Genomic DNA, 22991 nt, shown 5'->3' with positions numbered 1-22991 from the left:
TCATTTCAGTAGGACAGGGTTGGACAGAACACTCATTTTTGACAGACAAACATTACATATTGCACTGACAAAGACAAAGTGCTGCAAAACACAGTCTAGTCCATCTCTGAAATAAATTAAGAATGTAAGAGAGGGAGCCTTATGTTAAGACAGTTGCAATTGGGTTTGTGGTGGCGCCTAAGCCGACAGTCTCCAGATTTGTATGTCTGCTAGTGGCCTACAAGGCTTTTTTCTCCTTTTTCGGCTGGGAAGTTTCCAGAATTCACTTACTTACTGTGTCCAGTAAAGCTTAAGTTGCCTGACCTGCAGGGCAGACTATTAAAAGCACACATATCTGTTCATCAAAGACTGGATAATTATTTGTTTTTAGTGGCACAAGGAGAGAGACTAGTTTCATTCAGGCAATGTCTTTGTATGGTGAAGTAACTTTTTAGAAATATTTAATGGCTGTTAACCAGTTAGAAATATTTAATGGCTGTTAACCCAGGTGGCGCTGTGGGTTAAACCACTGAGCCTAGGGCTTGCTGATCAGAAGGTCGGCGGTTGGAATCCCTGTGACGGGGTGAGCTCCCGTTGCTCCGTCCCAGCTCCTGCCAACCTAGCAGTTCGAAAGCAAGTCAAAATGCAAGTAGATAAATAGGAACCGCTACAGCGGGAAGGTAAACAGCGTTTCCATGTGCTGCTCTGGTTTGCCAGAAGCGGCTTTGTCATGCTGGCCACATGACCTGGAAGCTATACGCTGGCTCCCTCGGCCAATAATGCGAGATGAGTGCGCAACCGTAGAGTCGGTCACAACTGGACCTAATGGTCAGGGGTCCCTTTACCTTTACCAGTTAAATATTTTACTAGTGTAATTATGTGGTTTTTAACTAATGATAATATTTCAATAAATTTGCATATTTCCAAAACTACAACAGAGATACCTTCTAGAATACTATGGAAGAATATTATATTCTTTTAAATATAAAATAACTTACAATTTAATCAACATACTCAAGTTTTGTTAATCAAGTTTTGTCAGTCTCTGTACAAAGCAGTGGTGTAGTGGTAAATTCCAAAGTGTAAGTACTCTTTGTAACAACTCCTATTGTCATGCCTTTTCTAGAATTTTCACTAATGCAGGCATTATACCGTAGTTTGAATACTAAGTCAGCTTTTTTTCACCCCTCACCCCTGCTTTGCTGAACATTCAGTCTGACGAAGAGTTCTTTCTGATGAGCTCAAAGGCTTGCTTACTACCTTGTGACGTTTTGCAATATGTTGGTCACAATATTTCATTTGAAATGTATAAAAAATATGTAACACTTAGCCATGCATGCTAATATAACCTAATTTACTTTTCTTAGCTTTGGTGGGTTTATCTCTGAGAAATGCTTCTTTATTTAACATACAGAATATGGTCTAATAGTGCCCCAGGAGTTGACATTAGCATTCCTCTCATGAAATAAGTGGCTTCATGAAATAAGTTTGCCTCACATACTTGGTACACTCTGACCATTAAAACATTGCTGATGAAGAATTGTCGAAACAGGGCCTTGTCCTGGGATTTTTTTCACTGGAATTTATTTTTATTTGCCTCACTATCATACTGGAATTGATTCTTATTTGAATTCATCTTATCATTACATAAATAAAACCTTTTGAAGACTTGAAATTCATCTTCCTCTTGGCCCGAGTTCTTGCAATTTACTGTTTATTTCTGGACTTCAGTTCACCCCTGCCTATCTTTGCTTTACCACATCACCGGTACAAACAAACAATTGTATTCTCACTTACCTGGGAGTGAGCCCCATCAAATGTGATGGGGCTTACTTCTGGGCAGATATGTAGTGTTACACTGCAAGTCTGCTGACTTGATAAGAGATCATCTGCTATTGTCATTCAGACATATGAAATTACTGATGTAATACTATACTGTATCCCCTAAACCAGGCATGGCCAAACTCAACTGTCCAGATGTTTTGGGACTACAATTCCCATCATCTCTGACCACTGGTCCTGTTAGCTAGGGATGATGGGAGTTGTAGGCCAACAAAATCTGGAGGGCCAAGTTTGGGCATGCCTTCCCTAAACAATTATATCCTCTAAGAAATTGCTTCAGAGAGTCAATGTTTTGGGATGTACACAGAACTGAAATGATTCATCATAAAGGAATAACCATCTTCCTCCTCTTCGATCGACCAGACTTAAAGGTGTATAAAAGTGCTCCTCTCCCCTCATCCCCCTTCCAGTGACCAAAGCGACTCAATTTTTGAACTGCAAATACATTATTATTTGTGCTAAAATTGTGCAACATACAGCGTGCATTCTGGAGAGCAGTCCATGAAAAAAAAATCTATCAAGCCATAACCATGTGCCCTTGATAATTTAAGAGGCCTCTATTACAAGTGGAGTGTTTGTGAATTGTTGCAAAGTTGAATTGTTGCAAAGTTGAGTGTCTGTGAATTGTTGCAAATTCAATGGTTACAGCAAGAAAGTAAACATTAAGAAAATGAAGACAAATGAATGCAGGGCAATATTTTGTATAAATATAGCTGTCTCATCGAAAGGGAAACAGATCAATACAAATTAATTCTTGTCAGATCTGAACAAGGATTGTTCATAAAGTGAAGCAGGAAACAGAAACAGAAAAAGAAACAGGAGAAATCAACAACCTATAACATAGAATTAATAGATTAATAACCACAAAAATATAATTAATTGCTACATGTGTATTGCACAATTTCTCTTCTTTAGAAGTCGAACTCAAATTAAATATATTTCTTACACCCTGATCTTAAAAATTGAAATGTCCAAAGGCAGAATAAACTTGTAAATCTGATCTGTAATGTATGTAACAGATGGGGCAAAAAAGAAAGTATGCAATGGCTATGGCTATGCATTTGTGTGGCAGAGAGGAGCAGGTGCTCTCTGTTACTACATAGGCCTTGCTCCCCACAGTATTTGCTAACACATATGCTATGTGTAATTATATGTCTGCGATATGGATACCCCTAAATGAAGTTTATAGAAGGCTCTGAGCAACTACAAGGCAGTGAATGCTTCAGCCATAATGAGAGGCCTGGATAGAAACTAGTGGGTCACTCCTATAATCAATCCAATTTGGACTAATCATACCCATATGCTTCCCTTCATTTTTCATCAACTGTGCTGTATCAAACATGGGCAAGGAAAGCTCATAATTGAAATTTTAGAAGTCTCAGAGTGGCAGAAATCTCTTCCTAGCCATCCTAGCAAAGTAATTCCACCGCTTCAGAAAGAGCATTTCTTTATTACTGTCTCTGTGTTACCAAACAGAATAAAAAAGGAAAGTCTTCTTAAAGTGAATGCCTCTATCAGATAATACACGGCTTAATAACATAGGAAATGTTGGAGATTCATGTGGTACACTTTTACAAGTCCTATTAAATGGGCAATCGTTTCTGTATAAGCACATTGGTTGCAAGAGGGCCATTAATATCCACTTGGGTTAACACATTTTTAATAAGGAATGCTAAAAGAGGTAGTATTAAGAAGCATGTTGAAGAACATTTCTAACAATTTTAGAAATATGAAATCATCTTTCAATAACACTCTAATACAATGAACCTGGAAATACTATCTGTCCCCACCATGCATGCTTAAATTTATTCACCTGATGGCATTGATGTCTGCAACAAAACAGATGACAAATCAAATGAAAGATCTAACCTTTCCATTATAGTCCAGCCCTTCTATTTTTCATAAGGAGCAGGGCTGCCTAGATGGCTATTGCAAATTATTTGGCAGTATACATGAACTGAAACATGCAACTTAAAATTGATGGAAGTACATTTATAGCACTCAAAAGGGGAATGAATACAAATTCTAGTTTTAAAAAGTGCCCTTTTAGTTACAACCTGAATTAAATTTCCAGAATATCATTTTGGGTTAACATTATAAAATGTTAAATCTCAAAATTCAATATAAAAGCTTTCCTTTAAATTCCATTTATGACTTTCTCCCCCCCCCCCTTTCCCTTTAATTACAGCAAAAGGGAATTAGTCAATATAAGTCTCCAGGGAGCTACATACAAAGCCATCTCTGAAATTAAACTAAAAGGAAAATGGCAGCAGACACTGTGGTCTGGTTATCACACAGATTGATCGATATGAAATAACTAAGAGATGACACAAGGGTATTAGAAGGAAAATGCTCAAAAATATAAAATACTTTTTAATTAGTTAATGCAAATAATAGTTCACGTGAGCATTTGTCTTTAAACAAGGAAATACAATACATACAACTAAAAATCCACTGTTAAATTTGGGGGTCTGCCAGTATGGGCAAATAACAGCCATTTTGCTGGTATATTGGTTATCAGTGCTTTTTTTCTGGGGGGGACGCAGAGGTACACATACCCCTAAACATTTTGTGAATCTAAGTTTGGCCTCATTGAGGGGCAGTATTTCAATATGAGTAGGAAAATCAGAGTACCCCTAAACATTAGAAAAAAGCACTGTTTGTTATAATACCAGGTCTTCTACAAATGGATCAGACTTGTACAGCTTGTACACAAAATGGAAAAGTTCCTCAGCAATGAGCTGCAGCTTGCCAGGTGCTCAACAGCACTTCTGGATTCTGATTTGTTTTTTGTAGTCTGAGATACACAACAAAGCCTGGACATTTATTGCTCCCTTTGTATATTGGCATATGTCGCCCTTAGGTTGCGTTTAAGTCTTGGAAGGTCACAACTTTCACAAGCCTAGCTTAGCTGGCTTCATAATGAAACACACTGGGAGGAAAATAGGCAAATCCTATGACTGTTGATAATATTTGACCAGGCAGCCCCAAACTTGGCCCTCCAGATGTTTTGGGACCACAGTTCCCATCATCCCTGACCACTGGTCCTGTTAGCTAGGGATGATGGGAGTTGTAGTCCCAAAACATCTGGAGGGTCGAGTTTGGGGATGCCTGATATTTGACTAACCTATAAAAAAGAATAGCACTTTTAAAATTAAACAATAAAAGTCTTACTTTTACAACACAGATGGGAGGCAATATAATTGTAGTTTTTTTTAAAAAAGAATTTATTCTAATTAACATAAGTTGCAAACCCTACATATGAAGTAGCCAAAAAGTAGGGGTGATCATGACACATCAGTAGCCCGTTTACCATAGCTGCCAAGTTATCCCTTTTTAAAAGGGATTTTCCCTTATGCTGAATAGGTTTCCTCGCGAGTAAAGGGAAAACTTGGCAGCTATGCCGTTTACTCCATTGTATTGTAGCACACATTCAATTCAGACTTAGTAGAGATTGACACCAAACTGATACCTTGGCCAATGACTCCGCCCTCACTATAACAAATTGAATAGTTTTCATGTACAATGTTAGTTTCTGCTCTTGATGTGAACAGCTGCAGTATCCTTGGCCATTTGATGGTTCAAATCAAAAGCCAGAGTGCCTTGAATTCTATGCCTTGGCCTGTTGGGTTGTAGAGTCTTTATTATAACTGCAGCATGTCAAGGAAAGGATATACATATGCCAGCAAGCCACTGTCACTTTGCTTTTACCTAATTTGCCAAGGTTTCAGAATATTTCAGGAGCAGTTTTCACCACTACACCAATCTCCTAAAGCAGCACAGCAGCTAAGATAGCATGCCGAGAGCCAGGAAATCCTAGGTTCAAATGCTGTATTGGTAGTAGCTTTAGGCAAACCACTCTTGTTGCTTTAGTCCTCCATCTATGTCACATAAATAATAATAATATCTTATAGCATTGTTATGAAGTTTATTGAAATAAGCGCTCTTTGAACAGTGCCATTCTATACCGGTGGAATCAGTATGCCCAACTGATTTAGTCACAGGCATGCCTATATAGGACTACACCTTAAATGCTGCTTTTGTTGTTAGTATTAGTACTATGCCATACAACACTGCCCTAGGATTGCTCAAGGTTTCTGCACAGTCTCTCTCTTGTTGCAATCTCATCCAAGAAATAACTCTCATCCCAGACCTCTGAACTTTCAGGAATGGGTCCCTTATGTATCAAGCTGCACAAGCTTATGGCCTGCACTTTCTCGGCCTGGAATCTCTGCTTCTGTTGCAAATTGAAATGCTGAATAAAGACTGACCATGAAAACATCATGGTAGCCCTGCTCCTGGTCTCCCCACCAACATCAGCCCACTTCCAATTAGGGCTTCTTCCACACATTTCAATAAAAGAAAAACAAGAACACGGCACTCTTTTTCAGATTAGGCCATTATATTTAATTTATTTAATATGTGCTAAATAACAAATAATAAAAATACTGAAATGCTGTGTGTGATAATTCAAGTGATGTGCATTTCAGAATGGAATACTTACAGGGTCCTGATCTTTGGCATATGGTTGAAGCTGGTGAGAGGAATGCGGGTGATGTTGTTGTTATTGAGGGTACTATAGAGAAAAGAAAAGAAGCACAATCATTTACATTAGTTTGAAAATGCTATTTACAAAACTAATTACAATTGGTTTGAAAAAAATAGCACAGAAACAATTTCAACATATTGGTAGTTAAAAAGGTGTTTCTATTGCAAATATGAATAAGTGCATCCACACAGACAAAAAATCCTAACTCATATTAGTAAGGTAACAAAAAAAAGCACAATGCTATTTTAGATTGAAATTAAAGCCTTCTGTTGATATCCTCCACCGTGACTATTTGAAAGTATGGAGTTGGATGTAATGCTTATTTGGCTTCTCAACAAATAATTACCTGTTTCTCATATTTTAAGACATACCCATAAAATAAGCCATAGCAGGATTTTTAAGCATTCAAGGAATATAAGCCATACCCCGAAAATAAGACATAGTGATAGGCGCAGCAGCAATGCCGGCCGCGGCAAGAGGAGGAGGGAAAAAAATAAGACATCCCTTGAAAATAAGCCATAGTGTGTTTTTTTGAGGAAAAAATAAATATAAGACATGTCTTATAATATGAGAAACACGGTATATGGAAAAAATATATAGTTTCCGGAAGAAGCAACTCCATATGCAGTGTGCACAGCCTACCAAAGCGTGCCTGAATTGTTATCGCACAGAAGGGGTGCATAGTGGAGGAAGTGCTGGTCATTGTATTGGCATAGCAAGGGTCATCTCATTGCTGCTAGGTCAAGCTGTTATGGGTTTAGGGCTAATGGGATTTTACTTTCCTCATGAAGTTCCACTTCTGTGATGGGTAAATTTTTATAGGGAAAAGGTAGGAGAGCTTTGCATGGTGAAACATGAACGAAGGTGTGGGGGAATTGTTTGGCAGGGCTTATGGTACCCCACACTATTCAAATGTATACCTGTATAGCTGTGTCTGGTGTGAAAATCTAACCACATAATGGGTTTTACCGACCTAGCCACTATAGCTTATATGTACATACAAATGTATTATTTGGTTTTCTATATCACTGCAAATTGTTCACTTAATTAAAATGTATAATTTTACTGAAGAATCATCAGCGTAAATATAATAAATACCAGTTGAGGCCATGTTTATTCTGAGGTGCATAAAGAGCAGCTACTAGTAGCTGTTTAAAATGCACTTCTTATAACCTATAAAGCAGAGCTTCTTTGATATGTGTAATGTATGTTGGAAGATAATATACCAGTTTCAGGACAGCTTCAGGACAGCTTATCTCCCAGAGTGTTGTTGGAAATTGCATTTTGCTATGACTCTGTATATGCACTCCTGAAACCTGTACAGTGGTACCTCTACTTGTTCCGAACGCACATTTATAAGTCGAAAAAAAATTGTAAGTCGAATCCCATAGGAATGCATTGGGAGAAAAAATTCGTAAGTAGAAGCAACCCTATCTAAAAATTCGTAAGTAGAAAAACTCCTATCTAAACCGCATCCAAGATGCCGGACGGAGCTCCATTTGTAAGTAGAAACATTCGTAAGTAGAGTTATTCGTAAGTAGAGGTACCACTGTACCGAAGCTCTGAAAATTGCAGTTACACATGCAATCCATAGTTCAAGGTTCAGTACTGTCTTGTCAACAGCCTAGTATTCAGGGAAAGTATAATCCTTATAATTTGGCTACTGAAGCAGGGTTTGGCACTTAAAGGCTGCAATCCTATACCTGGGAGGAGGTCCAAATGAACTCAATGGGGCTTACTTCTGAATAGACATAAATTGGATTACACTGACAAAATGACTTTTGGCAAAGTGATTCTGCACGTGGGTTTGTGGAAAAAGTTATAGAACCAAATCAGTTGCACTTTTTTCTGGGGAGGAATCAGTGAGCAGAATATCTGATTTCTCTTTGGTCCTGCTTAATTCCTGGAAAATGTATATGGTTATTAAACCTGATCTGGCAGAGTTCTTCAACCTGTATGGAATAACAGAGTAACTTTAAAAAAGAATAATCTCACAAATGCCAAATATTATGTTGAAAGACGACAGGTACTGAAAAGGTCCCTTCAGCAATGAATATTTCTATTTTAACATAAGGTTACAGAGAAGGGAAAGAAACATAAGTCCTGAAATTATGGCTAAAATAAAAATGTAATATAGTATTCCTGTTCTCCTCTCTTAGTAAACCATCTACTCATAAATAAGTCCCAATATTAGCAGCTGGAAATATTAATTGTTTTTTCCCCTCTTGCTGTAAATCACTCAGTAGCACTGGGGGCACGGGTGGCGCTGTGGGTTAAACCACAATCCCCATGACGGGGTGAGCTCCCGTTGCTCGGTCCCAGCTCCTGCCAACCTAGCAGTTCAAAAGCACATCAAAGTGCAAGTAGATAAATAGGTACCGCTACAGCGGGAAGGTAAATGGTGTTTCCGTGCGCTGCTCTGGTTCGCCAGAAGCGGCTTTGTCATGCTGGCCACATGACCTGGAAGCTGTACACCGGCTCCCTCGGCCAATAACACAAGATAAGCGCCGCAACCCCAGAGTCAGTCACGACTGGACCTAATGGTCAGGGGTCCCTTTACCTTTACCTAGCACTGAAGAACAGTAATGACCGATCAAAATTAGATAGATGCCTAGTGTCATAAAGTTTAGGCAACAACTGAGGATGTTTTTAAGCAGACTTTCCCTGAGGTATGACCCAGTCATTTATGGAATATTAATTGTACATCTGTTGAAACGGCTTTACTGTTTTTGGTCTTTGTGGGAATGGTTCTATTGTTTATTAGAATTGTACTTTTTCTACTGTCCATTGTATAACCAGCTACACAAACACGTGCTATCCCATTTTTTTGAGTAGTCTAATATCATGGCACAATGAAAATATCAGATTCTATCTGTCTGACATTAACCCAGAAGTAACTATGTACAAGGATGGCTGAGTTTTTGTCAATAGGCTCTCTTAGAATAGTGGATGGCACAATTTAGTGGGACAAAATCCCAATGAAAATCCTTGTCATTATATATTTTACATGGCTGTTTATTTATATATGTTTTAAATTTTTATATATGGATGCTTTATGATGGCCTATACTTGTAATGTCTAATAAGGGTTTGGCGAAGTAAGTAAGCCCCTTAGAGATGAGGATTGATTCTGCAAACTCAAAAAGGTTAAAGTTAGCCGAGGACACAAGACACCATATGATTCAGTCCTCCTGCAATTTCCCAGACTGCCTGCATAAGTGTCCCCTCTTTTCTGTGAAACGAATGGGCAAGGCTCCAGAGAGTCTCTGTAGCAACGAATATAAAATTTTAATTGTGAAAGACTGAAGTTGTAATCCTAAATACACCTTCTAACAAATGCCAGTAATGTGCCCCGTGCCCCTAGTTGGATTAAGTGACACAAAAAAACTGCAAGCATACATGAGTACTGCAATTGAAATAGCCGTATGACTTTCTAATAATAAACATTTTACAACATCTTCCTGACATTGGATTTATTCTAAGGCAGCAATAATGGGCTAGAATTAAATTTTACAGCTATGACATCAGAAAAGCTATGGTATAAAAGCAACGTTATTATTTTTATTGTCTATATTAAACAAGGTGACAGGTGACAATATTAATAGATGTGTAATTTTGTGCTGAGTAAAATAAGTATACAATGAATTTATGGGCACCATTTTATCATATAAACCTTTATTAATAATAGCTAAACATCTGTCCCGTGCTACAGCTTCTGTGGCAGAAATAGGTTTGTGTCCTCTTAGCATGAATGAAAGATTCACTGCAAGTCTTATTCTCAAGGGAAATGGCTTTGCATCAATAAAAAATGCATGATGTTTTCTTGTTACACTGGTTTTGAATGGATATACATTTGGAGAATGTACTTTCCTCACTAAAGCATTTTAGTTTGTGTATATAATATAGACTGATTTTCTGTTACATTTTATTTCTAAAGCCAATTACCACAAACAACTAATCAAATTGACAAATGATATGGTAGATTATATTTTTGATTAGCGCTTATTCAGCACTAATGAGCATCTAGTGTAATTACCAGGGGGCTGTTAGCCATTCAAGCCTCTGGATAATAAGTACCAGGCTTATTTCTGTATGGCATTTGGCTTTACTACAGCCTTCAGCGTAATTCTAATCGGTAAAGAAATACACGAGCCCAAGGGCTTTGCAGCGCAGAGATAATACATACACAGACTGTGCACAGACTTCTTGCCTAACTATTCATCTCTCTGTATCTGTATGTATATGCTATTTTCTAGGATTATCTGTCATATTTAGAAAAGTGTCAAAGAAAATTATTGTCATTCTTAGAAGAATGACACAAGTTTTTTTTGGAGGGGGAGCATTTTTCCTTACATTCCTATTAAAAAAAAATCAACAATGATCCATCCACTCATTTGCTAATGCTCCCATTGTTACACTTTTGCACTTGTGCACATATAGCTCCACAGAGAATAATCTTTAGCATTAAGTTTAAGCTTTTTAAAAAATAAAAAAAATCACCAATTACACCAATATGATTCGACTACATGATCCTTGGAATCCCTTCCAACTTTACAATTCAATGATTCTACAATCATTTTATTTTGCAACAAGAGACATATAGTATTTTAATAGCCGGCACCCTTTATCTTTTTAGTCTAGCTAAAAAGTGTGTGTGTGTGTGTGTGCGCGCACGCGCGTGAGAGAAAGAGAGAGGGAGAGGGAGAGGGAGAGAGGGGGGGGAGAGAGAGGGGGAGAGAGAGAGAGAGAGAGAGAGATGAATGTAGTTCTGGAACCATGACACAGACCTTTGAGGCTGAATGATTAGTTACAACAATAATGGTACTACTAACAAGTGTTACATTTCCCTCTGTCTCCTTCAATTAGATCACTGCTATACCTCAGTGTCATTTCTGGAAGAGGTGTGTGTAAGTCCACAGAACACTATGTAATTGACTCCAACAGTATTATCTGTGTATCTGGGTGTAAAAGGAGTGTTCCACAACTCGCAGGAACTAACTTTCATGCCTCTTGTCATTTACTACCAAATATTAATTCAGTTTAATATAGTGGAACAAGAATTCTACACAATGCAATGCTGTATTGATAGTAAAACACTACTACTTGATATATGTTCACGGGTACCCCAGATAACAATGCAGACTTATCTAAAAGGAATATGCATACCTGACAAACAGCCAGCAGAGAATCTTTATTCAGTACACACACCACACTGAACCAATGTATTGTGACCAAAAGCACCACAGTAAAAATAAATGTACATTGATTTTACTGTGGTTTCTTCCCTTAGGACAGCTGTAGGGATCTAGATGGTGATGAACTACAACTCCCATCAACCCCTGCTCCTTAACAGCCCCACACTGAAGGTTGGAGCACAATATGGATGAAGTATAGGCATGTTGGTTTATCAATGTGACTGGCTGCTAGGCACCAGCTGCTCGTTTTTAAAAGTGCACCTCTTTGGAGATGTGGTGCAGTTTTGGCAGAGGAATAGTCTGGGCTGGGATATTGTTCAGCATATGTGATTGGGGCTTATAGGTCACCCCTCATTAACAGTTCAATGCAAAAGCTCTGGTCTAAGCTAGTATGACTGAGAAAAATGAGGGCTGGAAAGGAAATTAACATTTTGAGGACAGTTAATTGAATGGTAAATTGTCTTTTACAAGCCCTACGTAAGGAATGAAGTTGTGCTGGGGAATTTATTGTGCAAATAAATAAATAAAAATATTTACGGTACATATGGGTCAAAAATGCAGGATTTGGCTGTCAGAATATAAAATGCCTGCTAGGTCAGACCAAGGTCCATCTAATATAGCAGTCTGTTTTAATAGCCAGATGCTCCTGGAAGTTCACCAGCCAGGCATGAGGGTGATGGCATTCCCCTATCGTTTGTCTCTAGCATCTGGTATATCAGTGGTGTCCCTAAACATTTAGCTATTACAGCTAATAGCCCTTGATAGACCTATCTTCCATAATTTGTCTAATCCACTTAAAACATCTAACCAAGCAAACAGCCACCATCACACCTTGCAGTAGGGAATTGAGTAAATTGTGTGAAGAAACAACTTTGCTTTATGAGGCTGTGTAAATATTTTTTTGTTTATGTCTGCAAACATGGCCAATAATTGAGGGGTAGCAGAGAGAGGAAGTCAAAAGGTGGCATGCCATGGCACTCCAGAAACATTAATAGGGAGTAAATGTCCCACCTTTCTATTTATCATGCCTAATGCAGCTAATGTTGCCACAGGGCTGGCAATGGGACTCAGGCACAATATGCAGATTTAAACTGAAATATGCAGATTTAAACTGAAACAAGGATCAACCAGATTGCTAACATTAACTGTAAACAGTAGCCTCTTTCCTATAGATATAGCAACTCCTGAATTGGGATTTATATCTAGGTCATGGCATGTGGCGGAACGGTTAAATATTTTTCCAACACCCCTGTGGTCTGAGATAGATAAACCATCACCACCACAGTTCCTATTTCAAAATTGTAAGCTCCTATTTAAATAGAAGAAACAGCAAACCACATATTGAATTTAACTTGCACTTCAACCCTACTTGAACACTATGCTAATGAGATTAGGGGCTTGACAAAAAATCTCTTCCCCAGCGAGTTCTTTATATCATTAAGAGCAAAAGGAATGTAAACATGTTTGATTCTTTTAGTTAACATTTTCAAAGCTGACATTTTCTTAGTCTGCACCAAAATTGCTATTGCTTCTTGTTGTTCTTAGAACTTTGATCCTCCAAGCGCAATGGAAACTCCATTAAGAGCATCCCAGATATATTTCCCATCCAATTTCATTGCCTTCATTTTTCCAGGGAAAATAAGAGAGTAGGGTGGAAGGGTGAAAGCCTTTTCATCAACTCTGCTTTCATGAAATGACTCATACAAGCAGATTTAAAGATAAAGAATAGCATATTGGAAATAAGAAAAGTCTTTTGAAGTTTCTGGTGGTTTCCTGTTTGCTTTGTGCATGTGTGAGAAACACATAAACTCTTATATGATTCAATTTAACAATATTAGTCCACAACTCTTGTGCAGGGCACACTAGTACAATTCTATTTAGCGAAGAGGCCTGTCGAATACTCAATGTATAACTACTAGTAAGGCTGTATTGAAAATGTCTTCATTCAGAACAGAGAATGAAATTAATTTAATCATACTCATTCTTCAAACCTCAGTTCTAGTTCAAGACCAGGAGAAAGCACACATCAATCCCACCAAGCAGTCCCATCTCCAGAACAAAAGACTGGAGGACACCTATCACCACAATAGCTGTTTTATGTTAATAAATTCCTTGAATCATGCTTTCTAATGCATGACTGGAAAAAATCTGCTATTTTTATCCTAAACTATTATATGTTGATTCCAAAACACGATGTTATATATGCCTGGGTTTCCTTAGGTAATATAGCAACCACTTACCAAATGATGACTTAACACTGTCTAGATCAAAGCTTTCCAAACTTTTCATGTTGGTGACAGATTTTTTTTATACATGCATCATTTTGCAACACAGTAATTCAGTTTTACTAGCAAACCAGAGTTAAACTAACCCCTTTCAAACCCCGGGAGAAGTGCGGGAAGCATTCATGTGACACACCTACACACTGCCGCCAGCACATGTCTCACAACACACAGTTTGGAAAGCTCTGGTCTACACAATCACTTGGCAGACCAGTAGTCTGTAATAATTACAGTGTGGTGTGCTGCCAAATAAAAAGGAGAAATGTTACCATATCTCTGTACTCCACCAGAAAGCTGAGGAAAATGGATAGTGGTAAAATTCTCTTCACCATGTGGCATGACGTTTAGAGATGACAAGCTCACGAAGTGGCTCACCACCTGTGCATCACTTTGAGTTACCCAGTTAATAAATAGTTGTCTCTATTCACCCATGGTTTCCCAAGAACTCTGTGTATCATAATGCAGGTATAGTTGTTTAAGGCTCCAGTATTATTGATCAGTTTTTACTTATTTGAACATTACAATGCTACTCATTTTGTATCAGTTATGCCCAGTAGTTTGCAATAGGAAACACAATCTAGATCAATAAAAAAATGCAATAATTAAATACATATATTAGGATAAAAGATGGCAGCCCAGACTAATCTAAGAGTGGGAGAAAACCTATAATCAAAATGGAATTACAGTATATTGACAAAATGCAGTCAAATAGCAAGTAGGTTTGAACAGATACAGAAATGGCAAGAACAGCAATTTTGGTGCATATTATTAGAAAAAACAAAAAAGCCTACATTGTAAAATAGTGACTGAACAGTTTTTGAAACTGAAATTACACAGATTTATAAAGTTCTCAAATTACGAATCTTGGCAGCTTCCAATAAAATTGCTCTGATTTAGTAAAAATTATTTTGTGCTCTATTAATAATAATAAATTAATTAGTAGTTATCCTAATATTACTCCATTATCTCAGCACACTTAAAGCAGTTTAATGTGAAATGCTGTGAGATGTAGAGTTCACATGAATTTAAGTCTATAGTTCTGTTTTGCTTTGTTTACTGAAAAAGAAACATGTATCCCTTCCTGGGGGAAAAGAAACAATTATATTAAATTCCCACAACTTCTCCACTATGTAAAGAAGAAGAAGAAGAAGAAGAAGAAGAAGAAGAAGAAGAAGAAGAAGAAGAAGAAGAAGAAGAAGAAGAAGAAGAAGAAGAAGAAGAAGAAGCTGACATTACAGTTATCATTTTTCACAGATTAGTATTACTATACATGAGCATAACATAATTAGATCCCATCTTCTGTATTTGGGAAAATCTGATTTCTGATTTAAGTACTGGAAATGCCTGCCCAGTGCTTCATTTCATTATGAAAAAAGAAAGGCGGAAGGTAAATTCTAAGCGCCAAGAATCACCAAAATGCTTGTGTGTTATTTTTTTAATACTAAGCTTTTGTCCTCCAAGAAGTGCAAAATTTAAGCTCTTGCAAATATTCTATGCATAACTGTCTCTAGCAAATGTGAGAAAGCCAGTATGACAATACCTTTTTTCAATTAATTAATGCTTTCTCCATAAAGCGCTTACATTTCACTGTCTGAAATGTATTTAAGGATTATGGAAATAATTCTTAAATTTTAGCCAAATTAGCATGGCATGGGATAGAATCCAATGCTGATCCAGTTGTAGCATCTGCTACTGTAAAAAATAAAAATAAGAAAAGGTATTTTTTTTGACAATTTCCCCCTCAGCTGCACCTCTGTGCTATCTTCCATGCTGTTCTGGAGGGTTCCCTGCAGTAGAGGAAGAATACAGTAAGTGAAAATCACTTTTGCTTTTCTTAAGTTAGTGGACATCTCTGCTGCATCATAATACATTCCATGTGCAGAGTGGCAGCATTTGATTTCATCCTTACTCTTTGTTCTGACTGCTGCAAAATGGAGGATGAACCTTGAGAATTTTCAATCCCTTTTTAAAAATTATATAAAACTGGTGGCGCCTATGTATGGTAGGGAAAAAATGCTGTGGCAAGTACTCCAAGGTCAAGATATTAAAACAAAATAAATGCTGGAGTATTCAAGAAGAAAGCAAACTCTATCCCAGAAGAAAACTAAGAAAACAGACTTACCTCTTGCTTGCCTGAAAATTAGGGATAATGATGATGATGATGATGATAGATGTATGTTTGAAATGTATACTTAAAACTTATTGTGCCAGGATACCGAGTGTAGAGAATATCTTAGCAGTTTATATTCAGAGTAAGTTAATATATATTTTTAAAATTTCAAAACACACAGCAAAGAATCATTCATAGCTATTAAGCGTATACAATTTACCTCTAGAAAATTATCAGGCCAGCCCTGGATAATAGCTGCATAAAGAAACTGGTTGCCTTCTTATGTGCAGCGAAAGACAGCAAGAGTGGTTTTAAGACTTGTTCAGAACAATTATGACCATATCAGTGAAAGTATTCATCTTCTTCCAGAATTGGCACTGATCCAGCTGCTGCCCTGCAGCCAAGTGTCGCATTGCGGCACACAACATACTCCTAATGTTGTGTCTATTCTCTCCATTTGACCACTAGGGGTGTTTAAGGGCAAACAACGAGGTTTTAAAAGCCCCACTAAAAGCTCTGCTAACAGAATATGAGGACAAGGCAGAACAAATCTACCCTCTTCAACAGTTTGCTCCTACTTGTACGATTCTAGCTCCAGCCCAGAGAATTGTTCAAATTTAACTCTGTCAAGGAGAAGCAATGGGAAATATGATATTTTTGACTCAACCAAGTATGTTACACATGCAATTTTCTCTCCATACCAGTACTTTATGTAGTTAAATAATTTGTTAAATTATTAATCCAACAAGGAAGCAACAGCCAACATAAATCAAATCTCAATGTTTGCAAAATACACTATAACACTGGTGGAAAGAAGGATACCATGTCTCAATGGAGACTCGCACATTCAGTCTCTGGCGGAAATATTAAGATCAGTAGCATGCCTTTAAGTGCATTGAGTCTTGGAAGGCACACATATCACATGTTAACAGCTATCTAATGGTAGTAACAACACTCATCACAGAGTTTGTCTTTATTCACAAAACTCTGATATTATATTACTGCCTTAAAACGGTTCAATTTCAAAGGCTGAAAATTTTATTGGTCACCATTACTTTCATAAATTTATTGCAAAAATGAAGAAATCAGGTACAGTTATGGTGACTGAACATGGAGCCAAACTGAGTCAACCTGTCAAAAGCAGATCACTTTATTCTCTGTCTTTCTCACAGATTCACATATACATAAACAAATAACTCCTGTGAATAATCTGCATTAAAATCTGCATAAAATACTTCCAGATTCACAAACTAAGAGATGAAACATCTATATTAAAGTTTTGGGTTTTTTTATTTAAAAAATGCAGTTAATTAGAAGCACCCATTTACCCTGCAAGAGAAGCTTCCTTAAGCCTTTCTCCAATAATACTGGTTCTACATATTTAAATATAACCAAAATGTTGAAAAATTTAAATATAGATGTTTAATACTAACTGTGAGTATTAGATGCTTAATACTCACTTGTGCACACCCACAAACAAAAGTTACAAAAGAGCATTAAATTAATAAATTGTTCCTTATTTCTTAATAAGTAAATATTATTCACTAAATAACTAAATATTATTTGTCTTAAATTTGGTAAGAAATATTTATTTTATTTTAATATTAAGCACTTACAGATAATAGAATACCAGTCCATTAAAAGAAGTCTGTCCCAAAAGTTCAAGTCTAAAACTGTTGAGATAAGCGTCTCACCTGCGTTTCAAATGCAATTGCAGAAGCAGTAGTAAGAGATGGCTGTAAGATAACACAACCCACCTGAGTTACACCCAGAAGCAAATAGACAGACTCTGCAGTTGGGGAAGAGATAAAATAAGCTCCCATCTACTAACCCCGCCCAGCAGGCAGGCAACCTCATCTTGTTTTGGGAGAATCTGAGTGGTCTTCAAAGATGGTGTCATAGGGACCGCATTGCGGCAGTTCATGTACTACTGCATGGCCAAATGCAAATCTGAAACTGATTAGCCCAAGTATTTCACCACAAAAAATATGGGAGGTCTGGTGGATGACACCATGCAGGGCCTAGAAAACTAGAATGCAGAAATACTCGTAACTAAGAACTCCAAGTCACACTGAGATAATCTCCATTAAAGCACAGCTCTTCAGTGATGGCCTCATCTCTGTCTTAATTAGTTTGAGTCTAAGTTACAGACTACCTTAATTTTGATCCCAATTTTTCATTTTTAAATGAAGCAAATGGACCAAACTATCCAGGCTTTATTAATCTAGCTCACACACATATGACAAATAAAATTGTGCACTAAAATACGATTTTTTCCTGTAGTCCCAAAAAGTAAATTTGTTAAATTCCAGCATAATCAGTATCTAGATGCAGCTGAATAGAGCAGGTGAGTGGAATGGAAATTAGGTCCTACTATAGCCATTGTTCAATCTCACTGATGGTTGATGTAAATGATATAGTTCTGATTTGGGAAGAATAGAATCATTTCAAAGTACTGAATTTAAATTTTCTGCTTTAATCTACATTATTGCTTTTCTTACAGGTACATCAAAGTACAATATCTGGCTATATAGCTATTTGCAGAAAAATCTGCAGGTAGGAACACTAGGTAGCTTTAAGAAGCTCTTTCAACTCTTATCACCCCCAAACACTGTCCCATAGCAAACAATGTCTTGTCTCTGATGTAAACAGGTATGGCATGGACCAAAACCACACTGCTGAATTCCTTTTCAGAAGCTGCCTCCACAGGACTTCAAGTACAGTGGTACCTTGGGTTGCAACCACTTTGGATTACAACCGTTTTGGATTACAACTACGTCAAACCCAGAAGTGCGTGTCCCTTTTTTTGGATCACAACCCATAATTTTTTTTTGATTCCAATCCTTTTTTGGGGGGATGCCCTATTGGCGAAAGTGCACCTTGGGTTACAACCTATTTTGGTTTACAACGGGACCTCCGGAATGGATTATGGTTGTAAACCAAGGTACCACTGTACTATTTTTCAAACATCTCACCCCCCATAGTTCAAACTGTGGGCAGTTAATCTCACACAAAATAATTCCAAAGAGAAACCTATGGTCAAATACCACATGAAGATTCCCTTTAAACAACTCTACCAAATCTCCTTTTAGGTAAAAGAGAGATTAATGAAGAAAAAGTATGAGGAGACAACTTCTAACGACAAAAAAAAAAATAGTACATGCCTGCAGAACAAATATGTGGATGTGTCTGTTCGCACTATTTTCTAAATGTTCATCAGCTATATTGTTTTAACTCCATCAGCTGTGAGGATACAACAATTTAAAACAGCTCTAGAATGTTCTCAAATGAGCACAATATAACAGAAGAGTTCTATAAAGAAATAAATTCAAGATCATCAGACAACGAACAAGATACAGAGCAATATTTTCATCATGAACCTTTTTGTGTAAGATGCCTACATTCCAAAATATTTCAAAATTATGTTCTTTCCCACTTTTATTTGATTTCAGGACATTTCAGACTGAGAGAGAGAAAATTGCTATGTTCCATTTTCTAACACAGTAGATGTCTTGTTTCTAAAGCACTAAAATATCTTGCTTTCTGCCTGTGAAGGATCTTTAGAAACATTTCTAAAACTATCATCCCTGAACAAAATGCATGCACATTTATTTGCTCAACAGTGTTGAAATTGCATCTACATGCATGTCAATTGTTTTTCATTCCAGTTGTCACTGACACCATGAGAGCTCCTTGGTAAGAACTTAACATCATATCTAAAGATCACAGTATTTCAAGTCACTGTCATAATAATCTATAAAGCACAAAACCACTGTATGGGCACCGTATGGGCACCAGTATAGTATGGGCATACTTTATGATGTTAATGTAAGGAACGGAGGAGAATGTCCTTACAGCTCAACAAATTGGATCCTCCTAACAAAGGGTCCATGTTGTGCACAGACCTGGAACTCTTCCCCAACTGGCTTGGGGCAGGGCTTGCCCTGCTCCAGCCGGTGATGCCACTATTATGCCAATGGCCTTTAGCCAATGGGCGATATGGCAAGGTTGAGGGTTGGGGGTATTTATTCAGCAGCACGATGTGGGGACTCCCTCTTGCTTCGTGCTGCCGAACACCCACTCACCCACCCGTTAATTAGGTCGTGTTTGGCCTTGCTTTGGACTTTGGTTGGTCGCCTGTTTTCGAACAGGGGCCGGATAGGATTTTTTTCCAATGTGGCAGATTGGCTGTGGCCACTTGGTTTTTGCCTACTCCTTAGCAATTGTCACAACTTTGAAAGGTTTGGCGGTTAGGCAGTGGGTTGGGGGAATGTGGGGAGGGGAGATCCGGCCATCACCTGCCCCTCCCATTAATAGGGTATTCCGTTAAAGGAATCCAAGGGTCTGGATCTTGTCCGAAGCCCGGAGAGGGGCTAGGGCCATGCCAGGGAACCCCAGGGCTGAGCACCAATCAATTCGTATTGATGGAGATCCCCCTGCTGGTTGTTTACCCTTCCAGGCTTCCTACAGGGTGGGTAGGAGCCAGTTATAGTTTGATACCAATGCCTAAGCCAATAGCAGTCACATTTGTGTATTTTCAATAAAGCTGTGGCCAAGATTTGCCCATTAACATTTAAACTAAAATTCTGTGTCCATTGTGTCTTTATTTCCTTGGGGAATGGGTTTTGGGGATTGATGCACAATTCAGGTACCTCACAAAGCAAAGTTTTTCCAAATAAGTTGGGTGCTTTACCAACACCTAACAATTTTTAAACCTTCCTTTTATATTGTTGAAAAATACTTATAGAGTTTACGGGGGTGGGGTGGGGTCCAGTCTAGTGGTATGTATATCAATTTTGTTAACTGACTAAATAAATAACATAGGTAAAAGACACCTGGATGGTTAAGTCTAGTCAAAGGCGACTATGGGGTTGCAGTGCTCATCTCACTTTCAGGCCGAGGGAGCCAGTGTTTGCCCACAGACAGCTTTCTGGGTCATGTGGCCAGCATGACTAAACCGCTTCTGGTGCAACGGAACACTGCGACGAAAACCAGAGCGCATGGAAACACCGTTTACCTTCCTGCCACAGCAGTACCTATTTATCTATTTGCACTGGCATGCTTTTGAACTGCTAGGTTGGCAGAAGCTGGGACAGAGCAATGGGAGCTCACTCCCTTGCAGGGATTCGAACCGCCAACCTGCTGATCGGCAAGCCTAAGAGGGTTAGTGGTTTAGACCACAGCGCCACCCACGTCCCCTACAAATAAATAACATAATTCCCTAGGCACTCTGGGAGACTTCCAGCAAAATAAAAAACCATAGTAAAACATTAAATATTAAAAACTTCCCTATACGGAGAGTGGTAGGGGATAGCAAAAATAACAGCATGAAACATGCCATTAAAAGCAATTTGGGAATGAAAGTGTGTGTACGTATGCTTTGCTTTTTAAATAATAATAAATAGATGTAATTATTTGTAGCACAAAAAGTGGAGTTCTACATGGAAGGGCCAGCACAATTACCGGTAATAGCATACACTAGCCTTCTTTAACCTGGAGCCCTTCATATGTTGAACTGCAACTCACATCATCCCTGAACATTGGCCAGGCTGGCTGGGATGGATGGGATTTGTAGTCTGGAGGGCACAAGATAGGGGAAGGATAGCATATACCATAGAACGTACATGTGCTAGAGAACCTAAATTCTTTCCACCACAGATTGTGTTTTTGGGTTGAAACTGCTGTTTTATTGAAATGTTCATCAGTATACCGTAATTTGGAATGACACTCAGTGTATAACTGCATTATTACAGCACTAACAGAGAACTTATCAAGATATTTACACAGATATCCAAACCCTTCCCTACTACCTTTATAGCCACCAGGGACTTTTCAAATAAATAAATTTAGTCTATTAAATACAGTCTCTGTTGTCTTGTTCTCCTACCGCTGGTAGATGATATAAAACCTGTCACCTTGATGCCATCTGGCCACTGTTGTGTTTACTCTCATATTTCCAGTATACGTAACAGTCAGGAGATTGTCTCAAGTATCTCCATATGCTCTGTAAGAGAGCTGTATCTTACTAGACACAATTAAAATCCACTTCTTTTTAGCTCCAAGACAGCATTGCTGGTTTCTTGTAGGCAGATACGTGGAAAGAGGTGGACAATCTCCCATAATAGGTTTCTATTCAGTGCACATTAGGGGTTGCTTTTTCCTGAAATGATGTCCTAAAAAGCACAGATCTAAATGATTTCAACGTGGCTTCTCATATGTCTAATCTGATTCCAAAAAAGGAAATTGAAACTGCTGGTGCTAGATTTTTTTAGCACGTTGCTCCTTTGCTAAAATGATCTACAATGGGACAGCAACTGATAAGGAAAATTAGTGGATGTTCCTATACTGCTTTCTGCTGGAGTCCATCCAGATTGCTAGTGAATCAAAGATAGGAGGAACTAGTCATTTCCCTAGAAATCTTTCTGCATGTTGGATCAAAATAATCAGTCAATCAGTGTGTATTTTGATCTTCCAAACATCAAAATGAATGAGGCAAGGAAGGGACAATCTGATTTTCTTCCTATTACATCTGATTTAAAATGAGACTTTTTTAGTTCTCTAACTGACCAAATTCCAAAAATTATACCGGTAGCTGTAACAAATTGTTGGTTTCTCAGTTGTAGGATCAAAAAACAGTACATTACCGCTACTAGTGACATAATTATAATGTAAATTCATTCCGCTCTTCCACACTAACTATATCAGATTTAAACTAGGAATTGTTTTATCAGTGGAATCTAAATGGTGCCTTTGCACCCAAGGAAGGGCTTTTTTGTACAGTAGATGCATCCACTAATACAGTGAGACATTTTCCACCAATTTCCTCCTTCCCACCCTGCAGCCCCGAGTATCGCCTCTCCCAAGGCAGCTCAAGAGGGTTGGGAGACTATTCAAAACGGTGGAAGATGGAATGAAAGGCTGCAGGGGCAAGGAAAAAATTCTGAAAATCGAATTCGCTTCTTCTATTAGCAGAGCATTCACTGGATCAACCCTCCCCTTTTGTAAATGCAAGGGCATCTATTCTATTGCATTCTA

General features: G+C 38.0%; 1 protein-coding gene across 2 annotated transcripts in view; it reads right to left on the bottom strand.

Annotated features, from left to right (window-relative positions):
- SLIT3 (slit guidance ligand 3) overlaps nucleotides 1-22991 on the bottom strand; it is a 414666-nt gene that overhangs the window by 134907 nt on the left and 256768 nt on the right. For both annotated transcript variants that reach the window (XM_035105174.2, XM_035105175.2), the window contains exon 7: nucleotides 6326-6397. In XM_035105174.2, the coding sequence (XP_034961065.1) occupies nucleotides 6326-6397 (72 nt within the window). The remainder of the gene's footprint in view (nucleotides 1-6325; nucleotides 6398-22991) is intronic.

Source organism: Zootoca vivipara, chromosome 2, assembly GCF_963506605.1.
Source record: "Zootoca vivipara chromosome 2, rZooViv1.1, whole genome shotgun sequence".
Classification (NCBI taxonomy): Eukaryota; Metazoa; Chordata; class Lepidosauria; order Squamata; family Lacertidae; genus Zootoca; species Zootoca vivipara.
Note: the sequence above shows the minus strand (reverse complement) of the source record. Positions and strands in the feature narration are given on the sequence as shown.